At 46.2% G+C, this 27,898-nt stretch overlaps 1 protein-coding gene across 2 annotated transcripts; it reads left to right on the top strand.

Moving 5' to 3' along the window:
- Positions 1-523: 523 nt before the first annotated feature.
- LOC139555980 (muscarinic acetylcholine receptor M5-like) lies at positions 524-27,898 on the top strand. Of its 2 annotated transcripts, none has more exons than XM_071369414.1 (2): positions 524-649; positions 25,713-27,545. In XM_071369414.1, the coding sequence occupies exon 2, from the start codon at positions 25,801-25,803 to the stop codon at positions 27,415-27,417; it is 1,617 nt and encodes a 538-aa protein (XP_071225515.1). In that variant the 5' UTR covers positions 524-649; positions 25,713-25,800; the 3' UTR covers positions 27,418-27,545. The 2 variants fall into 2 exon arrangements, with proteins under 2 accessions (XP_071225515.1, XP_071225514.1); XM_071369413.1 differs by lacking the exon at positions 524-649 and adding an exon at positions 24,622-24,690 and having other exon boundaries at positions 25,713-27,898.

Genomic DNA, 27,898 nt, shown 5'->3' with positions numbered 1-27,898 from the left:
TTTCAATTGTAAAAGCAGATCTACAGAGAAGACATCCCATTTCAACATCTCCTCCCTGCTGTAAAGGAGGATGTCACAGCTACAACTGGGGAAGTTCTTCTACTGGCCACTAGGGAAGAGAACCGCTCTGCCTCCATTCAGCGTGGGCTCTGAGAGGCTGTCTGTCACTTACAGACTGGAGGTACTGTAAACAGGTCATGCTGCTCTGAAATAGTGGAGTCACTGAACACTGACTACCTGATATGGATGAGGTGAGAGTGAATACCTTTACCTTTCTACTGGGGTCATTCTGACCTGGTTTGGGAGTGGAGTACGAGGAAGACAAAAGAGAAAAATAGACTAATACTTAGAGAAAGAGATTGAAAAGGAGAGCGAGAGAGAGGGTGAAGAAGAGGAGGGAGACATAGGAATTGAAAGGGAGAGAGGAAGAGTAGAGAGAGGGAGAAAGGAGGAGAGGTAAAGGAAGCAGTGAAGGCATTAAGAGAGAGAGAGAGAGGAACAGCGAGATAAACAAGGAGAGAGAGAGACAGAAAGCTCACCTGGAGGAGAGGTAAAGGATTAGCATCATATTGAAGAGGAGAGTGACTGTGTGGATGTCCTTCTGGTGCTGGAGAGACACCATATCTGGGAGACGACTGAGATATCAGCTGTGAGTAGCCTGTCTTTCACATCATTTAATGACTCAGGAAATTAAATACTGAACAAGGGAATTGCTCAGCTATAGTATGCCTGCTGCTAGTGTTTGATTATAACAGTGAAATTGCTCTGGTATAATTAAAAGACCGATATGAGAAGAATTTGTCAATATTTGATGAGTTTATCCTGAATTAGATTATATGATGAGGTAGATTGGTTTATACTTCTCTGTCTGATAAATATTTGATGACAATATTGCACAACTTACACTTAGATTTTTTTCTGAGGAAACCCCCCCCAAAATGATAAAAAGTAAGCTATAGGTTACCTATATAATTAGAAAGAGATACAATTATATTTTTATGGGTATGCCCTCCTCTCCTTTATGCAGCCTATGCCTGATTGTGCGCCTAAACGCTAAGAGCCTAAAGCGTAATTCGGAGTCCACAGATACTGAGAAGCGATAGTACGGAGTCCCATTGTGACATAGCTATGCGGCTCTAAAACCACCATCCATAGGGCTGGACGCACAGCCCGAGCGCACACCTCCCGAAATTTCCAACCAGAGGGGCTCCGCATATTCATTTGAATGTGTTGACAGTTAGGTTTTATTTATTCAAAATAAGTGAAAGACAAAACAGTACAGATTTAAAACCTGGTAAAACAGGTGTGCAGGTGAGGTTGGAAGCACAAAAGGGCTGGTATGAAAACCACACCACAAATATAAGTACAAAAAATAAAAGTTGGTTCAATCAGTTAAACAAAGCATATTAATTATAATTGTACATGATATACTATACAAGAAAACCCATGTTTGATTATGTGTGTGTGTGTGTGTGTGTGTGTGTGTGTGTGTGTGAGTATGAGAGTTAGGCTACATGGAGGGGATTATTGGGTAGTTTGGTTAATCGGGCTGACCTCCAGTCTTCATGGAGGGGATTATTGGGTAGTTTGGTTCATCAGGCTGACCCCCAGTCTTCATGGAGGGGGTTATTGGGTAGTTTTGTTCATCAGGCTGACCCCCAGTCTTCATGGAGGGGATTATTGGGTAGTTTGGTTCATCAGGCTGACCCCCAGTCTTCATGGAGGGGATTATTGGGTAATTTTGTTCATCAGGCTGACTCCCAGTCTTCATGGAGGGGATTATTGGGTAGTTTTGTTCATCGTGCTGACCCCCAGTCTTCATGGAGGGGATTATTGGGTCATTTGGTGAATCAGGCTGACCCTCAGTCTTCGCTTGAAGATATTGAGCGATGATGAGGTTTTGGCAAAAAAAAATCACCTTTATTTAACTCTACTGCCTCAGAAACCCGGATCCGGGAGCACCCCCCACCCCCCCCACACTGATTAGCATAGCTAGCATAGCTTCACAAGTAAATAGTAGCATCTAAATATCATTAAATCACAAGTCCAAGACACCAGATGAAAGATACAGATCTTGTGAATAAACCCATCATTTCTGTTTTTTAAAATGTTTTACAGGGAAGACACAATATGTAAATCTATTAGCTAACCACGTTAGCAAAATACACCATCTTTCTTTGTCCACCATTTTCTCTCTCCACCACTAGCTATCACCAATTCGGCTAAACTAAGATATTGATAGCCACAAACCAAGAAAAAAACTCATCAGATGACAGTCTGATAACATATTTATGGTATAGGATAGGTGTTGTTAGAAAAAAGTGCATATTTCAGGTAGAAATCACAGTTTACAATTGCACCGACCATCACAACACGACTAGAATTACTATAGAGAGCAACGTGTATGACCAATTTACTCTTAATAAAACATTTCATAAGAATAGACAAAGCATAGCAATGGAAAGACCCAGATCTTGTGATTCCAGACAATATTTCAGATTTTCTAAGCGTTTTACAGCGAAAACACAATAAATCGATAAGTTAGCATACCACATGTGAAAACGTTACCAGAGCATCGATTCCAGCCAAAGAGCGCTATAACGTAATCACCGCCAAAATATATTAATTTTTTCACTAACCTTCTCAGAATTCTTCCGATGACACTCCTGTAACATCATTTTACAACATACATATACAGTTTGTTCGAAAAGGTGCATATTTAGCCATACAAAACCGTGGTTACACAATAAAAATACTAGGAAATCAAGCCTCAATATGTCTGACGTCATCTATCAGAGTGATCTAGTTTAATTGAAAGCTAATCATATACTTGACTAAAAAATACAGGGTTGACAGGAATCGAAAGACAAATTAGTTCTTAATGCAACCGCTGACTTACATTTTTAAAATTATCCTTACTTTTCAATACAGGGTTCGCCAAGTGACGCGATAACAAACAAAATGGCGAAATATGCGTTTAAAATATTTCGACAGAACAACGATTTATCATATTAAATATTGCTTACTTTGAGCTGTTCTTCCATCAGATTCTTGGGCAATGTATCCTTTCTATGTTGTAATCTTCTTTTGGTCGATAGATGTCCTCTGTCCTTCGAAATATCCACTAACGATCGAACGGGACCACAAAACGTGTCCAAAGTTTCAGAGTGCACGACTAATAAATTCCTCAGAATCGCACTAAACGGATATAAATTGCTATAAAACGGTTCAAATTAACTACATTATGATGTTTTTAACAACTATAACGACTGAAAACATGACCGGAGAAATATTGCTGGTTAGACAACGATTTGGAATGAGGCAAGTCCGATGTCCTTCACGCTTCAGGCGCGCGACGAGAAAGGGAGGTACCTATACGTTTTGTTCTTTTATAATGGCTGTGATTGTGCAATCGATTCCATTCAAAACGTGATGACGTACAGACACCCAGAGGAAGACGTAGGCAGTGTCGGTTTCTTCATAGCATTCACTGTCGCCTTAAAAACAGACTCCAGATCAGGGGTAAAAATTTCTGAAATCTGACCCCTGTCATGAAAAGTGCTGTAGATATTGTTCTGTACCACTCAGAGACAAAATTCCAACGGCTATAGAAACTAGAAAGTGTTTTCTATCCAATAATAACAATAATATGCATATTGTACGATCAAGAATTTAGCACGAGGCAGTTTAATTTGGAGACCCAAATATGCTAATGCGGAACAGCACCCCCTATAGTTCCAAGAGAAGTCAGTTAAGAACAAATTCTTATTTACAATGACAGCCTACGCCAAACAAACCCTAACAACCCCGGGCCAATTGTGGGCTGTCCTATGGAACTTCCAAACACGGCCGGTTGTGATACAGCCTGGACTCGAACACTACAGGGTCTGTAGTGACACCTCTAGCACTGAGATGCAGTGCCTTAGGCCGCTTCGCCACTCAGGAATCCAAAGTGAAGGTAATAATTCCAGAGTATGGTTCCTCTGTATCTGATAGAGAATTGACTATGTGAAGGTTATTGCAGTGTCTTGTGTTGTATAGATGGATTTCATAATTAATCTGGAAGAATCCATTGAAGGGTTTAGGTAAACTGTCTGGGAGGTATGAGTATTTGTAGATAAAAGTACATAATTTGGTGTACATTAATGTGGTAAATAGACAAGATATTGTGTTTCTTAAACAGAGGTGCAGATGGAGCCATGTAATTAGAGGAAGTGGCTAGTCTTGCAAATGTATTTTGTATGATGAGTAATTTGTGTCAGTAGGAGGTATATGTACTGGCCCAGACAATAGTACAGTAAACGAGGTATGGGTACATTAAGCTATAGTATAAAGTTAGGAAGCAAGCCTGATGAACCAAAACACAAATCAACAGATTGTATCACTTTGCTACAGACAAATTGAATATGATCTTTCCAGGATAACTTTTAATCACTTAGAACTCAGAGGAATCTAGTGGATGCGACTTGTTTCATCACATTCCCACCAGACAGTTGGAGAAATAGCTAGAGCTGCTCTGAAAATATGAAAATTATGAAAGACAACAGTCCAATATTCTACAACGCTGCTGTGTGCACGTGTTTTGAACTCTGATAGGCGTTTAACTTGCCTCAACCTCGAACTGACAAAGGTTTAGAGAGGTGAGTTTCTAAAGAGGAAGCATCTTTAAAACAATGGAGACAGACATCCAGCCACACAGAGGCATTTGGAGACTTGTCGTTACAGACTCACCGCTCGCGGTTCATTGCAGTATTTCCCTTAGGGAATTTGTTTTCAGCAGTGTTGGCAAAGTTAGCGTGTGGGGGGAGTGGTGTGTGGTAGTGGGCGTGGTCAATGGCCGCGGAGACAACATTTTGGTTGTTTTAAACTAATTTCCTGCAATTCTACACATTTTGCCATGGCATACGTCATGTTCTTATGCTATCGGAGCGACTCAAACATTATAACAAAGTCAATGGGAGCCCCATGCTATTGTTTTAACTAGACCTGACTGTCTAGTTTTTTTATTTAGGTGATTTGTTAGTTCTCAAAGATGATCTTATTTAAAGCTGAAATATGTAACTTTTGGGTGACCTGACCAAATTCACATAGAAATGTATGTTATAGCGCTGTCACTCTCATTGAAAGCAAGTCTAAGAATCGGTAGATCTGTTCTATGTGCTCTATTTCTATGCTTCCTGTTCTTATGTTTCTTTTTTTTTGCGTCTTTTACTTTTGTTTTTGTACACCAGCTTCAAACAGCTGAAAATACAACATGTTTGGTTATGAAAAATATATTTCACAGCGGTTTAGATGCTACAATGATTATCTAATCAATACCAGCTTATTTTATCACATAAACTGAAATTAGGTGAACTATTAGAATTTTAGCAACCAGGAAATGGCGGAGCGATTGCTGCATAGTGCAACTTAAAAAATAAATATTGCTCCATTATCTGTTCTACATACTTCATATCTGGTTTAAGTCATTTTAGACTCTTCCTAGAGCTGGCCACCCGGCCAAACAGAGACATCGGGGGAAGAAGGAACTTGGTCAGGGAGGTGAAAAAGAACCCGATGGTCACTCTGACAGAGCTCCAGAGTTCCTCTGTGAAGATGGGAGAACCTTCAAGAAGGACAACCATCTCTGCAGCACTCCACCAATCAGGCCTTTATGGTAGAGTGGCCAGAAGGAAGCCACTCTCAGTAAAAGGCACCCAAAGCACACAGCCAAGACACCGTAGAAGTCTATGACTGTCCTTGAGTGGCCCAGCCAGAGCCCGGACATAAACCCGATCGAACATCTCTGGAGAGACCTGAAGAAAGCTGTGCTGCGACACTCCCCATCCAACCTGACAGAGCTTGAGAGGATCTGCTAAGAAGAATGGGGGAAACTCCACAAATACAGGTGTGCCAAGCTTGTAGCGTCATACCTAAGAAGACTGGAGGCTCACCGCTGCTAAATAAACATAGGGAAAACACAGTCATTGTCGAGACTAGCTGTTGCGACAGCCTCGACTCAACCAAGAACTAGCTGTTGCGACAGCCTCGACTCAACCAAGAACTAGCTGTTGCGACAGCCTCGACTCAACCAAGAACTAGCTGTTGAGACAGCCTCGACTCAACCAAGAACTAGCTGTTGCGACAGCCTCGACTCAACCAAGAACTAGCTGTTGCGACAGCCTCGACTCAACCAAGAACTAGCTGTTGCGACAGCCTCGACTCAACCAAGAACTAGCTGTTGCGACAGCCTCGACTCAACCAAGAACTAGCTGTTGCGACAGCCTCGACTCAACCAAGAACTAGCTGTTGCGACAGCCTCGACTCAACCAAGAACTAGCTGTTGCGACAGCCTCGACTCAACCAAGAACTAGCTGTTGCGACAGCCTCGACTCAACCAAGAACTAGCTGTTGTGACAGCCTCGACTCAACCAAGAACTAGCTGTTGTGACAGCCTCGACTCAACCAAGAACTAGCTGTTGCGACAGCCTCGACTCAACCAAGAACTAGCTGTTGCGACAGCCTCGACTCAACCAAGAACTAGCTGTTGTGACAGCCTCGACTCAACCAAGAACTAGCTGTTGCGACAGCCTCGACTCCTCAACCAAGAACTAGCTGTTGCGACAGCCTCGACTCCTCAACCAAGAACTAGCTGTTGCGACAGCCTCGACTCAACCAAGAACTAGCTGTTGTGACAGCCTCGACTCCTCAACCAAGAACTAGCTGTTGCGACAGCCTCGACTCCTCAACCAAGAACTAGCTGTTGTGACAGCCTCGACTCCTCAACCAACAACTAGCTGTTGTGACAGCCTCGACTCAACTAAGAACTAGCTGTTGTGACAGCCTCGACTCAACCAAGAACTAGCTGTTGTGACAGCCTCGACTCAACCAAGAACTAGCTGTTGCGACAGCCTCGACTCCTCAACTAAGAACTAGCTGTTGCGACAGCCTCGACTCAACCAAGAACTAGCTGTTGTGACAGCCTCGACTCAACTAAGAACTAGCTGTTGTGACAGCCTCGACTCCTCAACCAAGAACTAGCTGTTGTGACAGCCTCGACTCAACCAAGAACTAGCTGTTGCGACAGCCTCGACTCAACCAAGAACTAGCTGTTGCGACAGCCTCGACTCAACCAAGAACTAGCTGTTGCGACAGCCTCGACTCCTCAACCAAGAACTAGCTGTTGCGACAGCCTCGACTCCTCAACCAAGAACTAGCTGTTGCGAGAGCCTCGACTCAACTAAGAACTAGCTGTTGCGACAGCCTCGACTCCTCAACCAAGAACTAGCTGTTGCGACAGCCTCGACTCCTCAACCAAGAACTAGCTGTTGTGACAGCCTCGACTCAACTAAGAACTAGCTGTTGCGACAGCCTCGACTCAACTAAGAACTAGCTGTTGCGACAGCCTCGACTCAACTAAGAACTAGCTGTTGTGACAGCCTCGACTCAACTAAGAACTAGCTGTTGTGACAGCCTCGACTCAACTAAGAACTAGCTGTTGCGACAGCCTCGACTCCTCAACCAAGAACTAGCTGTTGTGACAGCCTCGACTCAACCAAGAACTAGCTGTTGCGACAGCCTCGACTCAACCAAGAACTAGCTGTTGCGACAGCCTCGACTCAACCAAGAACTAGCTGTTGCGACAGCCTCGACTCCTCAACCAAGAACTAGCTGTTGCGACAGCCTCGACTCAACCAAGAACTAGCTGTTGCGACAGCCTCGACTCCTCAACCAAGAACTAGCTGTTGTGACAGCCTCGACTCCTCAACCAAGAACTAGCTGTTGTGACAGCCTCGACTCAACTAAGAACTAGCTGTTGCGACAGCCTCGACTCAACCAAGAACTAGCTGTTGCGACAGCCTCGACTCCTCAACCAAGAACTAGCTGTTGCGACAGCCTCGACTCCTCAACCAAGAACTAGCTGTTGCGAGAGCCTCGACTCAACTAAGAACTAGCTGTTGCGACAGCCTCGACTCCTCAACCAAGAACTAGCTGTTGCGACAGCCTCGACTCCTCAACCAAGAACTAGCTGTTGCGACAGCCTCGACTCAACTAAGAACTAGCTGTTGCGACAGCCTCGACTCAACTAAGAACTAGCTGTTGCGACAGCCTCGACTCAACTAAGAACTAGCTGTTGCGACAGCCTCGACTCAACTAAGAACTAGCTGTTGCGACAGCCTCGACTCAACCAAGAACTAGCTGTTGCGACAGCCTCGACTCAACTAAGAACTAGCTGTTGTGACAGCCTCGACTCAACCAAGAACTAGCTGTTGTGACAGCCTCGACTCAACCAAGAACTAGCTGTTGTGACAGCCTCGACTCAACCAAGAACTAGCTGTTGCGACAGCCTCGACTCCTCAACCAAGAACTAGCTGTTGCGACAGCCTCGACTCCTCAACCAAGAACTAGCTGTTGCGACAGCCTCGACTCAACCAAGAACTAGCTGTTGTGACAGCCTCGACTCCTCAACCAAGAACTAGCTGTTGCGACAGCCTCGACTCCTCAACCAAGAACTAGCTGTTGTGACAGCCTCGACTCCTCAACCAACAACTAGCTGTTGTGACAGCCTCGACTCAACTAAGAACTAGCTGTTGTGACAGCCTCGACTCAACCAAGAACTAGCTGTTGTGACAGCCTCGACTCAACCAAGAACTAGCTGTTGCGACAGCCTCGACTCCTCAACTAAGAACTAGCTGTTGCGACAGCCTCGACTCAACCAAGAACTAGCTGTTGTGACAGCCTCGACTCAACTAAGAACTAGCTGTTGTGACAGCCTCGACTCCTCAACCAAGAACTAGCTGTTGTGACAGCCTCGACTCAACCAAGAACTAGCTGTTGCGACAGCCTCGACTCAACCAAGAACTAGCTGTTGCGACAGCCTCGACTCAACCAAGAACTAGCTGTTGCGACAGCCTCGACTCCTCAACCAAGAACTAGCTGTTGCGACAGCCTCGACTCCTCAACCAAGAACTAGCTGTTGCGAGAGCCTCGACTCAACTAAGAACTAGCTGTTGCGACAGCCTCGACTCCTCAACCAAGAACTAGCTGTTGCGACAGCCTCGACTCCTCAACCAAGAACTAGCTGTTGTGACAGCCTCGACTCAACTAAGAACTAGCTGTTGCGACAGCCTCGACTCAACTAAGAACTAGCTGTTGCGACAGCCTCGACTCAACTAAGAACTAGCTGTTGTGACAGCCTCGACTCAACTAAGAACTAGCTGTTGTGACAGCCTCGACTCAACTAAGAACTAGCTGTTGCGACAGCCTCGACTCCTCAACCAAGAACTAGCTGTTGTGACAGCCTCGACTCAACCAAGAACTAGCTGTTGCGACAGCCTCGACTCAACCAAGAACTAGCTGTTGCGACAGCCTCGACTCAACCAAGAACTAGCTGTTGCGACAGCCTCGACTCCTCAACCAAGAACTAGCTGTTGCGACAGCCTCGACTCAACCAAGAACTAGCTGTTGCGACAGCCTCGACTCCTCAACCAAGAACTAGCTGTTGTGACAGCCTCGACTCCTCAACCAAGAACTAGCTGTTGTGACAGCCTCGACTCAACTAAGAACTAGCTGTTGCGACAGCCTCGACTCAACCAAGAACTAGCTGTTGCGACAGCCTCGACTCCTCAACCAAGAACTAGCTGTTGCGACAGCCTCGACTCCTCAACCAAGAACTAGCTGTTGCGAGAGCCTCGACTCAACTAAGAACTAGCTGTTGCGACAGCCTCGACTCCTCAACCAAGAACTAGCTGTTGCGACAGCCTCGACTCCTCAACCAAGAACTAGCTGTTGCGACAGCCTCGACTCAACTAAGAACTAGCTGTTGCGACAGCCTCGACTCAACTAAGAACTAGCTGTTGCGACAGCCTCGACTCAACTAAGAACTAGCTGTTGCGACAGCCTCGACTCAACTAAGAACTAGCTGTTGCGACAGCCTCGACTCAACTAAGAACTAGCTGTTGCGACAGCCTCGACTCAACTAAGAACTAGCTGTTGTGACAGCCTCGACTCAACCAAGAACTAGCTGTTGTGACAGCCTCGACTCAACTAAGAACTAGCTGTTGTGACAGCCTCGACTCAACCAAGAACTAGCTGTTGCGACAGCCTCGACTCAACCAAGAACTAGCTGTTGCGACAGCCTCGACTCCTCAACCAAGAACTAGCTGTTGCGACAGCCTCGACTCCTCAACCAAGAACTAGCTGTTGTGACAGCCTCGACTCCTCAACCAAGAACTAGCTGTTGTGACAGCCTCGACTCAACTAAGAACTAGCTGTTGCGACAGCCTCGACTCAACCAAGAACTAGCTGTTGCGACAGCCTCGACTCCTCAACCAAGAACTAGCTGTTGCGACAGCCTCGACTCCTCAACCAAGAACTAGCTGTTGCGAGAGCCTCGACTCAACTAAGAACTAGCTGTTGCGACAGCCTCGACTCCTCAACCAAGAACTAGCTGTTGCGACAGCCTCGACTCCTCAACCAAGAACTAGCTGTTGCGACAGCCTCGACTCAACTAAGAACTAGCTGTTGCGACAGCCTCGACTCAACTAAGAACTAGCTGTTGCGACAGCCTCGACTCAACTAAGAACTAGCTGTTGCGACAGCCTCGACTCAACTAAGAACTAGCTGTTGCGACAGCCTCGACTCAACTAAGAACTAGCTGTTGCGACAGCCTCGACTCAACTAAGAACTAGCTGTTGTGACAGCCTCGACTCAACTAAGAACTAGCTGTTGTGACAGCCTCGACTCAACCAAGAACTAGCTGTTGAGACAGCCTCGACTCAACTAAGAACTAGCTGTTGCGACAGCCTCGACTCAACCAAGAACTAGCTGTTGCGACAGCCTCGACTCCTCAACCAAGAACTAGCTGTTGCGACAGCCTCGACTCCTCAACCAAGAACTAGCTGTTGCGAGAGCCTCGACTCAACTAAGAACTAGCTGTTGCGACAGCCTCGACTCCTCAACCAAGAACTAGCTGTTGCGACAGCCTCGACTCCTCAACCAAGAACTAGCTGTTGCGACAGCCTCGACTCAACTAAGAACTAGCTGTTGCGACAGCCTCGACTCAACTAAGAACTAGCTGTTGCGACAGCCTCGACTCAACTAAGAACTAGCTGTTGCGACAGCCTCGACTCAACTAAGAACTAGCTGTTGCGACAGCCTCGACTCAACTAAGAACTAGCTGTTGCGACAGCCTCGACTCAACTAAGAACTAGCTGTTGTGACAGCCTCGACTCAACCAAGAACTAGCTGTTGTGACAGCCTCGACTCAACTAAGAACTAGCTGTTGCGACAGCCTCGACTCAACCAAGAACTAGCTGTTGCGACAGCCTCGACTCAACCAAGAACTAGCTGTTGCGACAGCCTCGACTCCTCAACCAAGAACTAGCTGTTGCGACAGCCTCGACTCCTCAACCAAGAACTAGCTGTTGTGACAGCCTCGACTCCTCAACCAAGAACTAGCTGTTGTGACAGCCTCGACTCAACTAAGAACTAGCTGTTGCGACAGCCTCGACTCAACCAAGAACTAGCTGTTGCGACAGCCTCGACTCCTCAACCAAGAACTAGCTGTTGCGACAGCCTCGACTCCTCAACCAAGAACTAGCTGTTGCGAGAGCCTCGACTCAACTAAGAACTAGCTGTTGCGACAGCCTCGACTCCTCAACCAAGAACTAGCTGTTGCGACAGCCTCGACTCCTCAACCAAGAACTAGCTGTTGCGACAGCCTCGACTCAACTAAGAACTAGCTGTTGCGACAGCCTCGACTCAACTAAGAACTAGCTGTTGCGACAGCCTCGACTCAACTAAGAACTAGCTGTTGCGACAGCCTCGACTCAACTAAGAACTAGCTGTTGCGACAGCCTCGACTCAACTAAGAACTAGCTGTTGCGACAGCCTCGACTCAACTAAGAACTAGCTGTTGCGACAGCCTCGACTCAACTAAGAACTAGCTGTTGCGACAGCCTCGACTCAACTAAGAACTAGCTGTTGCGACAGCCTCGACTCAACTAAGAACTAGCTGTTGTGACAGCCTCGACTCAACTAAGAACTAGCTGTTGCGACAGCCTCGACTCAACCAAGAACTAGCTGTTGTGACAGCCTCGACTCCTCAACTAAGAACTAGCTGTTGCGACAGCCTCGACTCAACCAAGAACTAGCTGTTGTGACAGCCTCGACTCCTCAACTAAGAACTAGCTGTTGTGACAGCCTCGACTCAACTAAGAACTAGCTGTTGCGACAGCCTCGACTCCTCAACTAAGAACTAGCTGTTGTGACAGCCTCGACTCCTCAACTAAGAACTAGCTGTTGTGACAGCCTCGACTCAACTAAGAACTAGCTGTTGCGACAGCCTCGACTCAACTAAGAACTAGCTGTTGCGACAGCCTCGACTCAACTAAGAACTAGCTGTTGTGACAGCCTCGACTCAACTAAGAACTAGCTGTTGTGACAGCCTCGACTCAACTAAGAACTAGCTGTTGTGACAGCCTCGACTCAACCAAGAACTAGCTGTTGCGACAGCCTCGACTCAACTAAGAACTAGCTGTTGTGACAGCCTCGACTCAACCAAGAACTAGCTGTTGTGACAGCCTCGACTCAACTAAGAACTAGCTGTTGTGACAGGCTCGACTCAACCAAGAACTAGCTGTTGTGACAGCCTCGACTCCTCAACTAAGAACTAGCTGTTGCGACAGCCTCGACTCAACCAAGAACTAGCTGTTGTGACAGCCTCGACTCAACTAAGAACTAGCTGTTGTGACAGCCTCGACTCAACCAAGAACTAGCTGTTGTGACAGCCTCGACTCCTCAACTAAGAACTAGCTGTTGCGACAGCCTCGACTCCTCAACTAAGAACTAGCTGTTGCGACAGCCTCGACTCCTCAACTAAGAACTAGCTGTTGTGACAGCCTCGACTCAACTAAGAACTAGCTGTTGCGACAGCCTCGACTCAACTAAGAACTAGCTGTTGTGACAGCCTCGACTCAACTAAGAACTAGCTGTTGTGACAGCCTCGACTCAACTAAGAACTAGCTGTTGTGACAGCCTCGACTCCTCAACTAAGAACTAGCTGTTGTGACAGCCTCGACTCCTCAACTAAGAACTAGCTGTTGTGACAGCCTCGACTCAACTAAGAACTAGCTGTTGCGACAGCCTCGACTCAACTAAGAACTAGCTGTTGTGACAGCCTCGACTCAACTAAGAACTAGCTGTTGCGACAGCCTCGACTCAACTAAGAACTAGCTGTTGCGACAGCCTCGACTCCTCAACTAAGAACTAGCTGTTGTGACAGCCTCGACTCAACTAAGAACTAGCTGTTGTGACAGCCTCGACTCCTCAACTAAGAACTAGCTGTTGTGACAGCCTCGACTCAACTAAGAACTAGCTGTTGTGACAGCCTCGACTCAACTAAGAACTAGCTGTTGCGACAGCCTCGACTCAACTAAGAACTAGCTGTTGTGACAGCCTCGACTCAACTAAGAACTAGCTGTTGTGACAGCCTCGACTCAACTAAGAACTAGCTGTTGCGACAGCCTCGACTCAACTAAGAACTAGCTGTTGCGACAGCCTCGACTCAACTAAGAACTAGCTGTTGTGACAGCCTCGACTCAACTAAGAACTAGCTGTTGCGACAGCCTCGACTCAACCAAGAACTAGCTGTTGTGACAGCCTCGACTCAACTAAGAACTAGCTGTTGTGACAGCCTCGACTCAACTAAGAACTAGCTGTTGTGACAGCCTCGACTCAACTAAGAACTAGCTGTTGCGACAGCCTCGACTCAACTAAGAACTAGCTCCTTTAGCATGGGCAACCTCGACCTGGAGTGTCCTGGTGTCTAAACCCTGGCACATTCAATATAATTCAGTGTAGTTAGCCTAGACTAGCTCTATTTCCATCTTTTAGCAGACCAACGATCTACCTAATTGATCTGTCTTCTCTCTCCACACACTGCTATTGAAGTGTAACCAAGCGTTCGTAATTACAACACTAAAAAGTAGGCTGTAGGCCAACATTACTGTCGTTTGGGGATTGAAATTCAGATCAATCTTGGTTAAGCAAGAGAACACGTCCTGGTAGTGATTGTCAATCTTGTTATGTTATGTGAATCATTCTTGTGAATCATCAAAGACCTAATGTAATCACGCACGGCACACGCACACGCACACACACACACACACACACACACACACACACACACACACACACACACACACACACACACACACACACACACAGACACACAGACAGTTTGACTCACTATGATAGATCCTCCATTAGTAGTGCTACGGCCTGCAGGGCTTCAATTGATCCTCAGTGTTAATGTATACAGATAGACCGATGAGGTGTGTGTGTCTGTCTGTGTGTGTCTGTCTGTGCTTCCGTGCATACGGTATTACAGATGAGGCAAGGTGCTAAAGAGGTTAAATAGCCCAGGAACAAGTGCATTGTGGTGCGTATGAACAAACAAATCTGATAGAGATGAGGATGGACACAATTAGACTGTTAAGCCTACATCAGCCTGGCCAGAAGCTATTGAGCTTTTCATCTGTTGAACTCAATACATTGACATGATGAGTTTCATTCAGATAAATCAATATCTAAGTCTTATACGTTTTTCCTGTCACTCCAGACTAGCACAATGACAAGATCTGGGAAGTTATCCTTGCAGACAGTAACGTGTGCACTGCATTTACAAAAACATTCTATTCAATAGAATCTAAGATATTCGACCACACAAAGGTTCAACCTTGAAGTGGATATTATGTCAATTTCCTCTAGAACGCCAGACTCTTTCCATCCAGTTATATTCAGAATGCAATCATCATCATCACCACCGACTGAGTTAAGATGGTATCGGAGAAGAAGGCTGACGTTTTACGTGTTCCTATCCAATTGTGTTTCTTTGCGTTGTTTGTAACTTATTTTCTTAAACTTATTTTGTACATAATGTTGCTGCTACCGTCTCTTATGACCGAAAATAACTTCTGGAAATCAGAACTGCGATTACTCACCACGGACTGGCAGAATCCTTTTTTTCCTTTAACGAGTCTGACGAGCACGACATGAATGATATACTGCTTTCCCGGGAACAGGCCCAGATCCCCGTCATTTGCATGAAGAGAAGGTGGAGAAAAAGGTGCCGGAGGGCGGGCTGCCTTCTGAGAATTCGTAGGTGATCGAATAAACCCCAACTACCTTCCATTCTGCTAGCAAACGTGCAATCTTTGGAAAATAAAATTGATGACCTAAGCGGAAGATTAAACTACCAACGGGACATTCAAAACTGTAATATCTTATGCTTCACGGAGTCGTGGCTGAACGACGACATTATCAACATACAGCTGGCTGGTTATACGCTGTATCTGCAGGATTGAACAGCGGCGTCTGGTAAGACAAGGGGCGGCGGACTATGTATCTTTGTAAATAACAGCTGGTGCACAATATCTAAGGAAGTCTCGAGGTTTTGCTCGCCTGAGGTAGAGTTTCTCATGATAAGCTGGAGACCACACTATCTACCTAGAGAGTTTTCACCTGTGTTTTTCGTAGCTGTCTACATACCACCACAGACTGAGGCTAGCACTAATACCGCACTCAAAGAGCTGTATTCCACCATAAACAAACAGGAAAACGCTCACCCAGAGGTGGCGCTCCAAGTGGCCGGGGACTTTAATGCAGGGAAACTTAAATTGGTCTTACCAAATTTCTATCAGCATGTTAAATGTGCAACCAGAGGAAAAAAAAACTCTGGACCACCTTTACTCCACACACAGAGACGCATACAAAGCTCTCCCTCACCCTCCATTTGGCAAATCTGACCATAATTCTATCCTCCTGATTCCTTCTTTCAAGCAAAAATTAGAGCAGGAAGCACCAGTAACTCGATCAATAAAAAAGTGGTCAGATGAAGCAGATGCTAAGCTACAGGACTCTTTTGCTAGCACAGACTGGACTATATTCCGGGATTCCTCCAATGACATTGAGGAGTACACCACATCAGTAATTTGCTTCATCAATAAGTGCATCAATGACGTTGTCCCCACAGTGACCGTACGTACATACCCCAACCAGAAGCTATGGATTACAGGCAACATCCGCACTGAGCTAAACGCTAGAGCTGCCGCTTTCAAGGAGTGGGACTCTAACCTGGAAGCTTATGAGAAATTCCTCTATGCCCTCCGACGAACCATCAAAGAGGCAAAGCATCAATACAGGACTAAGATCGAATCGTACTACACCGGCTTTGATGCTCGTCGGATGTGGCAGGGCTTGCAAACACAAAGGGAAGCACAGCAGAGAACTGCCCAGTGACACGAGCCTACCAAACGAGCTAAACTACTTCTATGCTCGCTTCGAGGCAAATAACAACACTGAAACATGCATGAGAGCACCAGCTGTTCCGGAAGACTGTGTGATCACGCTCTCCGCAGCCGATGTGAGTAATACCTTTAAACAGGTCAACATTCACAAGGCCGCGGGGCCAGACGGATTACCAGGACGTCTACTGCAAGCACGCGCTGACCAACTGGCAAGTGTCTTCACTGACATTTTCAACCTCTTCCTGTCCGAGTTTGTAATACCAACATGTTTTAAGCAGACCACCATAGTCCCTGTGCCCAAGAACACTAAGGTAACCTGCCTAAATGACTACCGACCCGTAGCACTCACGTCTGTAGCCATGAAGTGCTTTGAAAGGCTGGTCATGGCTCACATCAACACCATTATCCCATTATCCCAGAAACCCTAGACCCACTCCAATTTGCATACCGCCCCAACAAATCCACAGATGATGCTATCTCTATTGCACTCCACACTGCCCTTTCCCACCTGGACAAAAGGAACACCTATGTGAGAATGCTATTCATTGACTACAGCTCAGTGTTCAACAGCTCATCAATAAGCTAAGGACCCTAGGACTAAACACCTCCCTCTGCAACTGGAACCTGGACTTCCTGACGGGCTACCCCCAGGTGGTAAAGGTAGGTAACAACACATCTGCCACACTGACCCTCAACACAGGGGCCCCTCGGGGGGCCTGCTCAGTCCCCTCCTGTACTCTCTGTTCACTCATGACTGCACGGCCAGACATGATTCCAACACCATCATTAAGTTTGCCGATGACACAACAGTGGTAGGCCTGATCACCGACAACGACAAGACAGCCTATAGGGAGGAGGTCAGAGACCTGGCCGTGTGGTGCCAGGATAACAACCTCTCCCTCAACGTGATCAAGACAAAGGAGATGCTTGTGGACTACACGAAAACAAGGACAGAGCACGCCCCCATTCTCATGGGGTGGATCAGGTTGAGAGCTTTCTTGGTGTCCACATCACCAACAAACTAACATGATCCAAGCACACCAAGACAGTCGTGAAGACGGCACAACAAAACCTATTCCCCCCTCAGGAGACTGAAAAGATTTGGCATGGGTCCTCAGATTCTCAAAAGGTTCTACATCTGCACCATCGAGAGCATCCTGACTGATTGCATCACTGCCTGGTATGGCAACTGCTCAGCCTCCGACCGCAAGGCACTACAGAGGGTAGTGCGTACAGCCCAGTACATCACTGGGGCAAAGCTTCCTGCCATCCAGGACCTCTATACAGTGCCTCTATACCAGGTGGTGTCAGAGGAAGGCCCTAAAAATTGTCAAAGACTACAGTCACCCAAGTCATAGACTGTTCTCTCTGCTACCGCACGGCAACGGTACCGGAGCGCCAAGTCTAGGTCCAAGAGGCTTCTAAACAGCTTCTACCCCCAAGCCATAAGACTCCTGAACAGCTAATCAAATGGCTACCAGGACTTTTTGCATTGCCCCCCCCCCCTTTTACACCACTGCTACTCTGTTGTTATCATCTATGCATAGTCACTTTAATAACTCTACCTACATGTACATATTACCTCAATTACCTCGACTATCCGGTGCCCCCGCACATTGACTCTTTACCGGTACCCCCCTCTATATAGTCTCACTATTGTTATTTTACTGCTGCTCTTTAATTACTTGTTACTTTACTTCTTATTCTTATTTTTACTGCATTGTTGGTTAGGGGCTTGTAAGTAAGCATTTCACTGTTGTATTCGACGCATGGAACTAATACAATTTGATTTGATCGTCACATGCTTTACGTATGACTCAGGCCTCTGTATAGGCCTACGACAGGAAATAAAACTCCAACTAAAACTTATGTTCTGATAGTTTCACCTACTGTACGATGTTCCACTTTAGATGACTGTGTATTGCATAAGAGCTTTGAACAGGAGAGGGTTATTTTAATGAAGGTCTAGAACTGATAAAAGTCAAGCAGTCCCCTGGTTACAGTTGATTTCACAGCAGATGTGGATGACAGAGTTGTTCTGGGGAATTAGTTTAAGTTTTAAACCTCGATCTAGAATTCTTTCATTTTATCTTCCTATTGTGTAAGGGAACTCTCAAACTTTTCGGGTCCGAGGACCCCTTTTGTGATAGCAAATTCATCCGGGACCCATTTATAACTCGAGTGATCTAAAAATAGCAAACAATGAGTTTTACTATGACTTTGGCAGTGCATGGCCGGACGAAGCAAGTCTCGGGCCCTTGGAAGGAACATTTTCAAGGCCCACCTCTTGGCATCGGAGAGAACATTTTGCCATTTTCAAACTAATTTCCTGCAATTCTACACATTTTGACATGGGGCTGAGAATGTTTTGTTGTTGTTGCAGCTTTAAAGCTAATATCCATTTTAATATTTTATTTTATTCTTAAATCTAGAAAGTAATAAAATGTATTATTATTAGAGCAGTAGGTCATGGACTATACAGAGTTTGAACAGAACACTAGAGGGGATGCAGGTATTCAGGTGTGTGTATGTCTCACCCTCTTTTCTACCCCATTTCTGTCTCCCTCTCTCGAAAGTGGGAGAAGCAGTTTTACAAAGTGATGATTGCAGTTGAGTAGACATTCTTTTTAATTTAGCCTTTATTTAGCTAGGCAAGTCAGTTAAGAACAAATTCTTATTTATAATGATGGCCTACCGGGGAACAGTGGGTTAAACTGCCTTGTTCAGGGGCAGAACAACACATTTTTACATTGACAGCTCGAGAATTCGATCCGGCAACCTTTCGGTTACTGGCGCAACACTCTAACCACTAGGCTACCTGCCGCCCCTGACATTCCTGACATTTGTAGATTGTCCTGTATGAAGTCATGCCCTCGTCATGTCCTCGTGCTGCTAGATGCATGATGATTAGTGTAAAGTCATTGTAAAGTCACAGTAACATTCTTACATAGTTAAGGTAAGATAACAGAGGCTCACCTCTATTTTCCTTGACCCACAGCTGAGCACACAGCCAGAGAAGAATAGCTACCAGGGTTCTGTCAATTCCCATTTCAGCGAAGGGACAAGACTGTGACTACCAATTGAATACCACAAAATTGGGGAGAAAAATGGGTAAAAGTTCAAACTAAAAATGTCATCCTCAAGCTGGCATCCAGCTAATCAACATGTGCTTCTGTAGGATGGTAACGTGACAAGGTCTCATTTAGGGGGGTCCCGAGTGGTGCAGCGGTCTAACGCACTGCGTCTCAGTGCAAAAGGAGTCACTATAGTCCCTGGTTCGAATCCAGGCTGCAACACACCCTGCTGTGATTGGGCGGCGCACAATTGGCACAGCGTTGTTTGGCTGGGGTAGGCTGTCATTGTAAATAATAATTTGTTCTTAACTGACTTACCTTGTTAAACAAAAGGTTCAAATAAATACAAATTTAGCTTCATAGTTTGACATTAAGATACATATTTTGGCCGTCTGGATCAGTCAGACATAGTGTACATGCTGCCCTGCTAGGCTCCTATATTCTCATTTTCCTCTTACATAAAAGAATACTGATGGTTTTTTAGTTTTTATTTTAACAAATGTGTAGGCTACTTAGTGAACATAGTGAAAAGTTATGTGCAAGCTATGAGAGTTGGAGGAGCCTGATGTGATGTGACCTACCGGCCTCCAGATCGTCACGATTTGTCCTGTTCTCCCGGCATAACAAACACAAGTGGATACTCCAACACAACGCCTCGGATTTACAACAGTCAGGTTAGGATACAGCATGACCACACAGTTAAAGCTGCTACAGAGCAGGCACCAGTCAAGGGGGGGGGGGGGGAGACATAGAGAGCGAGAGAGAGAAAGGGTGGGGGTTGGGAGAGGGGAGGAGAGAGTGAGAAGTACAAAAAGAGCAGAGGGAGAATGAGAAAAAGAGAGTGCGAAAAGGGGGGGGGGGCTCATTATGTAGACACAATTCCTGATTTCATGGATACACTAATTGCCCAGAAAAGCGTCTCCTAAACACATTTCCGCCCACGAAGAGTCCTCTAGAGAGCTGTGGACTGCTGCTCCTCTCTCTTCTCTACAGTGACTAATCTTTCAGTGTGGGCAAAACACGGAGAGAGGGGCCACCAGGCCAACACGTCACCACAGTAACCCTCTGAGAGGAGAGAGGGGCCACCAGGCCAACACCTCACCACAGTAACCCTCTGAGAGGAGAGAGGGGCCACCAGGCCAACACGTTACCACAGTAACCCTCTGAGAGGAGAGAGAGGGGCCACCAGAACAACACATCACCACAGTAACCCTCTGAGAGGAGAGAGAGGGACCACCAGGCCAACACGTCACCACAGTAACCCTCTGAGAGGAGAGAGGTGCCACCAGGGCAACACGTCACCACAGTAACCCTCTGAGAGGAGAGAGGGGCCACCAGGCCAACACCTCACCACAGTAACCCTCTGAGAGGAGAGAGGGGCCACCAGGCCAACACGTTACCACAGTAACCCTCTGAGAGGAGAGAGAGGGGCCACCAGAACAACACATCACCACAGTAACCCTCTGAGAGGAGAGAGAGGGACCACCAGGCCAACACGTCACCACAGTAACCCTCTGAGAGGAGAGAGAGGGGCCACCAGGCCAACACGTCACCACAGTAACCCTCTGAGAGGAGAGAGAGGGGCCACCAGGCCAACACGTTACCACAGTAACCCTCTGAGAGGAGAGAGGGGCCACCAGGCCAACACGTTACCACAGTAACCCTCTGAGAGGAGAGAGGGGCCACCAGGCCAACACGTTACCACAGTAACCCTCTGAGAGGAGAGAGGGGCCACCAGGCCAACACGTTACCACAGTAACCCTCTGAGAGGAGAGAGGGGCCACCAGGCCAACACGTTACCACAGTAACCCTCTGAGAGGAGAGAGGGGCCACCAGGCCAACACGTCACCACAGTAAATCTCTGAGAGGAGAGAGGGGCCACCAGGCCAACACGTCACCACAGTAATTATCTGAGAGGAGAGAGGGGCCATCAGGCCAACACGTCACCACAGTAACCCTCTGAGAGGAGAGAGGGGCCACCAGGCCAACACGTTACCACAGTAACCCTCTGAGAGGGGAGAGGGGCCACCAGGCCAACACGTCACCACAGTAACCCTCTGAGAGGAGAGAGGGGCCACCAGGCCAACACGTCACCACAGAAACCCTCTGAGAGAAGAGAGAGAGGGGCTACCAGGCCAACACGTTACCACAGTAACCCTCTGAGAGGAGAGAGAGAGGGGCCACCAGGCCAACACGTTACCACAGTAACCCTCTGAGAGGAGAGAGGGGCCACCAGGCCAACAACTTACCACAGTAACCCTCTGAGAGGAGAGAGAGGGGCCACCAGGCCAACAACTTACCACAGTAACCCTCTGAGAGGAGAGAGGGGCCACCAGGGCAACACATCACCACAGTAACCCTCTGAGCGGAGAGAGGGGCTACCAGGCCAACACGTTACCACAGTAACCCTCTGAGAGGAGAGAGGGGCCACCAGGCCAACACGTTACCACAGTAACCCTCTGAGAGGAGAGAGGGGCCACCAGGCCAACACGTTACCACAGTAACCCTCTGAGAGGAGAGAGGGGCCACCAGGCCAACACGTCATCACAGTAACCCTCTGAGAGGAGAGAGGGGCCACCAGGGCAACACGTCACCACAGTAACCCTCTGAGAGGAGAGATGGGCCACTCAGTTCTTAATTTGGCTACCATGACACTGACAAACTGAGAATATCATTAATATCGACCTTGTATTGAATCCGTCAATAGCCTCGGTGTGTGGAGGAGACACCTATTGTACAATATGAAGAGGAAATTACAATCCAAAAACTCTTTACAGTTTCAAATGACTCACCCAATGATGAGCAGCTCACTCACCGGCAGAGGCCGATGTGCTGGTGCCAAAAGCCTATCTCTTTCGTTTTCATTTGTAAAAACAATGCTGTTCGCTCAATAGGGCTATTTGGAAATTGATAAAATATAAGGCCTGTTTTGGCTGCATACTGTTCACTGACAGATTTGCCCCACGTTCTCGGCTGTAGGCATGCCTTGTGATTGGACTACACACTATCCACAGCTATTGATCCTCTGTGACTAAATTATAGGCTACTCCTGGTGTAGTATTATGAATAATTTAATTTATTTCTGAAAATAAATATAACTCTATAACTTTGGAAAATGTATTTTAATTTATCAGCGGTGCTGCATCCCCACCAAGACCCCTCCCACGACTATGATTCTATCAGGAAACAAATGATAAAGTACAACTACGGAGAGATGAGAGTTGCAGGCTCGTCACTATCAGAGCAGAGAGAGGGAAAGAGATCATAGAAAGTGAATTTCATTCTTGTTCTGTGAGAGATACAGGCACACAGCAACTGGTCTCTAGGCTACAGTGTTGTGTAAACCATAAACCCCAAACCAAATAAATTCTTAGAATACCAGGCGCTGGCAGAAAATCTTCATTTTCACATTAGGCTACCCTTTTTTTTAGGGGGCAGGAGAATTACAGAGGAGGCAACTTGAATTATGAATTTACATTGCAAACAGTGAAAATTATGTTTCATGCCATGAGAGGTACTGGATCCTGGTAAATAGGTTCTGGAACGAAACAGTCCATAAAACTGAGAGGTGACGAATCCTGTTCCAGCAGGATCCGTTTCAAATTAAGCACTGGAGCCACCAAGCCACATCACCACAGTAACACTCTGACACTGAGAGGGGGAAAGAGGGGCAAAGAAATAGAGGGGCAGGGAGATAGAGGGGGAGAGAGGGGCAGGGAGATAGAGGGGGAGAGAGGGGCAGGGAGATAGAGGGAGAGAAAGGCAAATGGAACAAGGTAGAAAGGATAGAGAGATATGCTGGGGTAGAAGGAGGGAGCGGGAGGTAGAGAAAGAGAAAGAAATTGTGTTATAAAATCACTTAAGTCTACCTAACCTTCATGTCCTCCACACAGAGGCCTTATCAGAGCATTGCTCCAGCCCTAGTACCTCTCTCTCCTCCTCTCTCCCTAGTACCTCTCTCTCCTCCTCTCTCCCTAGTACCTCTCTCTCCTCCTCTCTCCCTAGTACCTCTCTCTCTAGTGTCCTAAATGTTTACTATTCTAGGTTGAGGGAGAGCTTTTTTTATATTCAACCAGGCAGGCTTGAGAGAACTCTTCCTAATAATAGGTCGTAGTTAACCAGCTATGAGTTAGTAAAAAGGTCTCAGGTTTGCTAACAGAGGTCAATAATGGCTTTGTAATTTACATGATGTGTAATTATACTTTCAACAGAGTATACTCTTTCACCCCAAAATAAAAGGATAAATATGTAATGTTGCGCAACTGCTGTGTGCAACTTGTGATCTGAGGGAGTTAATTTAGGATAGAATGTTCAGGCTATGCTATGTCAGTGAATCACTGCTTCTCTAGATAGTGCCAGTATTTAGAATTGGAGAACAATGGCCAATGCCCATCTTATATAGTATGCCTACCTCTCATTCTTCAAGCATGAGCCAATCTAGTGCTGTTCCTAAGGAATATGATATGCCTTTCCAAGGCAAAACAAGAAAAAGTCTAGCTAAGTGTCTGGCACATTTACTCGATTCTGGATGGGCTACATAAGGACAGAGAAAGACATGTCTTCTGAAACTATCACAAGTTGTAAGACTAGCCTAACTGACAGGCGGGACTGACAGCACTGTTCATCAAAGCTCAAGCTTGTAATACAAGCAAGAATATTCTGAATGACATTCTCAGTCAGGACAGAGCTAAATCTGTTGTCAGGACCACACTGGCTAGGTCATTTAAAAGGAAAACGTCAGGCATTCCTTACCTGGGTCATGAAACTGACATTTGACCCCCCCCACCCAAAAAAAAGTTGTAATTTTTTTACGAAGTTGGATGACCGAGATTAGTATCTGTACTTAACTATTTTATAATGTTTTTTGATCAGAATAAGAACCTCATTCTGAACGCATATAAGCGAATTCAACTAGTTTGTATGATTTATGGACAAACTACAGCAACATATTTTTTTGGTTAATTCAAATAAATGCATTTTTTTCTCAAGTAAAATTTTATAAAATGACCTGAGAATTTTGGGGTGAAAACGTACAAAATTCAGGCAAAAATTTAAAATGTTTTTAATGTAAGTGTCACGCCCTGACCATAGAGAGCTTTTATTCTCTATGTTGGTGAGGTCGGGGTGTGATTTAGGGTGGGTCATCTAGGCGTTTATATGTCGATGTTGGCCTGTTATGGTTCCCAATCAGAGGCAACTGTTTATCGTTGTCTCTGATTGGGGATCATATTTAGGCAGCCATTTCCCCTTTGTGCTTTGTGGGATCTTGTGTTTGTGTAGCTGCCTGTGAGTAGGCCAGAACGTCACGTTTCGTTTGTACTTGTTTGGTGAGTTTCTATTTATTAAAATATGTGGAACTCTACGCACGCAGCGCCTTGGTCCATTCCTTATGACGAACGTGACAGTAAGATACTTTGTCAGAAACTTGACATCTTGGTCTTCAGATTGATAGTTGATTTTTGCAGATGCATCATGGTTTTGTAACTCAATTTGCAATAGACATGTTTAAAACTACACTGAACAAAAATATAAACACAACATGTAACAATTTGACTGAGTTGTACATCTCTAGTATTTTTTGGACTTCTCTCAAGCTTACAGTTGAAGGCTGTATCCAACTTTTTCCATATGTGAAAATTAGGTTGGATGAGGGCATTGGTATTGATGAAATGTGTAAAAAAAAAAAGAAACTCAATATGTTTACATCCTTGCCGAGGTGAGAAGTGTCCCACGCTGGCCATTCGGCATGCGCTGTGCATAGCAACACCAACAACATTGCACACATGCAATGACTGACTTCCAATGACGTGTGTTTCACTTGAAAACGTGATCGATAACTAGACAATTTTAGTTCAAAGACTTTCCGGAGATGTTCAACATGCTAGCTAGCTAATAAACTGATTATCGATATCGCAACAACAACAGCTATTTGAGTGTGATAAGTTTAGCCAGCTCCTCACCCTTCCAAATGTGGCAGGTGACCCGCCGCACACCTCGGCCTCGATAATGGTCCCTTTTGCCCCTTCCCATTCCATATTGTCCGTCTTCCCCGTACCTTGTGTTCACCACTCGAGGTCCCGCTGTCACCTCCACCTCGGGTCATTGTTTCCGCCTAACAATGATTAATCATTGAATGACTTACAAATTACAAGATATGAAAAACATGAATGACCAATTGTTTAAATAATTATAAACCAAATAGAACACTTCAGTGATGAACATTTATCAAACAACAAATTACATATGATTTTTTTAAATAATTTTTTAAAGTCAAAAAGCCTAAACTGATTTTTGAAAGATACACCAAGATATAGATTGTGTCTTATCCTTGTTTTTTCGTTTCTTTCAGGAGAGCCCACGGTAAATAATAATGGAGCCACAGAGAGACAATTCCCTATCTATCGCCTCACTGTAACATAAAGAGTCAGCCACTCAAAATGGACGTCAAGGACCTCCAGATCAAAAACTCCACGTTCGAAAGCAACACATCAGACATTCAGCCCGTCCCACACAACCTATGGGAGGTCATCACCATAGCGACCGTATCAGCCATCGTCAGCCTGATAACAGTTGTAGGCAATGTTCTTGTGATGCTGTCGTTCAAGGTCAACAGTCAACTAAAGACAGTCAACAACTACTACCTTCTCAGCTTAGCCTTCGCTGACCTCATTATAGGAGTCCTGTCCATGAACTTATACACCTCATACATCCTAATGGGCTATTGGTCCTTAGGGAACCTAGCCTGTGACCTCTGGTTAGCCATGGATTACGTGGCCAGCAATGCCTCCGTTATGAACTTGTTAGTCATCAGTTTCGACAGGTACTTCTCCATCACAAGGCCGTTGACCTATAGGGCCAAGAGGACGCCGAAGAGGGCGGCTATTATGATTGGTCTAGCGTGGCTAGTGTCGTTTGTCCTCTGGGCACCGCCTATTCTGTGCTGGCAGTACTTTGTCGGAGGTCGGACTGTCCCGGCAGACCAATGCCAGATCCAGTTCTTCTCCGAGCCGGTGATTACGTTCGGCACCGCCATCGCAGCATTCTACATCCCTGTCTCCATCATGACCTTCCTCTACTGTAAGATCTACAAGGAGACAGAGAAACGCACCAAGGACCTGGCTGAGCTGCAGGGCCTCACCACATCTGGTCACCCAGAGACTGCTAATAAACCCCAGAAAACAGTTATGTTACGGTCCTGTTTCAGCTCCAGCAACGACAGGAGGGACAGAAGGAACCAGGCCTCGTGGTCCTCGTCCAATCAGAGTAACGTCACCAAGACCACGACCCGGTCGGACGAGTTGGCCTGGGCCCGCGCCGACCAGGTCATATCCTTCAACAGCTACACCTCATCTGAAGAGGAGACTCATCATCCTGTTTCCGCTGCAACTTCCCAGGGGTCATCCAAAGGTCAAGGTCAGACTGAAAACGGACAGGCGCCCGCTGGTTATAGTGATGACGAAGAAAGCAAGTACTTTCCGACCGCCACCCCACCTCCGAAAAACCCCAGCAAGAAGGGAATCTCCTACAAGTTCAAACCGGTCTCGAAGGATACCAGCAGCCCTCAGAATGACAAAAAACCCAACACAGACCCTAAAACAGCCCTTCCGTGTCTCTCTGAGTCTGACCAGACAGGAGGACAGAACCAACACCAGAACTCTTCTCCATCATCCTCCACAACCACCACCAAGCCCATGGACCCCGTCTTGAAGAGCCAGATCACCAAGAGGAAGAGGATGGTCCTCATCAAGGAGAAGAAGGCTGCCCAGACCCTCAGTGCCATCCTCCTGGCTTTCATCCTAACATGGACGCCGTACAACATCATGGTGCTCATCTCCACCTTCTGTTCTGACTGTATCCCTGTGTCTCTCTGGCACCTGGGCTACTGGCTCTGCTATGTCAACAGCACCATTAACCCCATGTGTTATGCGTTGTGTAATAAGACTTTTCAGAAGACCTTTAAGATGCTGTTGATGTGTCAGTGGAGGAAGAAGAGAGGGGAGGATAAACTGTACTGGTGCGGACAGAACCCGGCAATCAACAGCAAGATGACATGATGTGGTGCGGAATAGAGAATATATATATTTGGGCATTCAGCAGCAGACCCCTTTTGTTTATTCAAAACTACTCTCTGTACAGTAAGCAGATATGTTCAGCATATATTTCCCATATGGGTATTAAACCCACAACTGGTGTTGCTAGTGCCAAGCACTAATCAACGAAGCACAATTGACCCAACGTTATGAACTGTAAAACTGGCATAGCGTTTGAGCAGTGTCTGGTGAATGCATCTGTGCTTTAATCAAATTATAAAAAGTTGCACATGAAATGGAGGCTTTCGAAACTCATAATTTGTCATGTACCCCAGGGTTTCCCAAACTTGGCCCTGGAGCCCCCCCCCCCCCCCCCCCCACTACACGGCTAATTTAAATAATCACAGCTACTCTGTGATTCTCATAGAATGTACATATTGAACGCATTACACACAGTTCAACAAGTATGTTTGTTGTATTGTATAAAGAAAAGCATTTTCCTCAA

This window comes from Salvelinus alpinus, chromosome 27, assembly GCF_045679555.1.
Source record: "Salvelinus alpinus chromosome 27, SLU_Salpinus.1, whole genome shotgun sequence".
NCBI classification, from domain to species: Eukaryota; Metazoa; Chordata; class Actinopteri; order Salmoniformes; family Salmonidae; genus Salvelinus; species Salvelinus alpinus.
The sequence above is the reverse complement of the archived record's forward strand: the minus strand, read 5'-3'. Positions and strand labels throughout refer to the sequence as shown.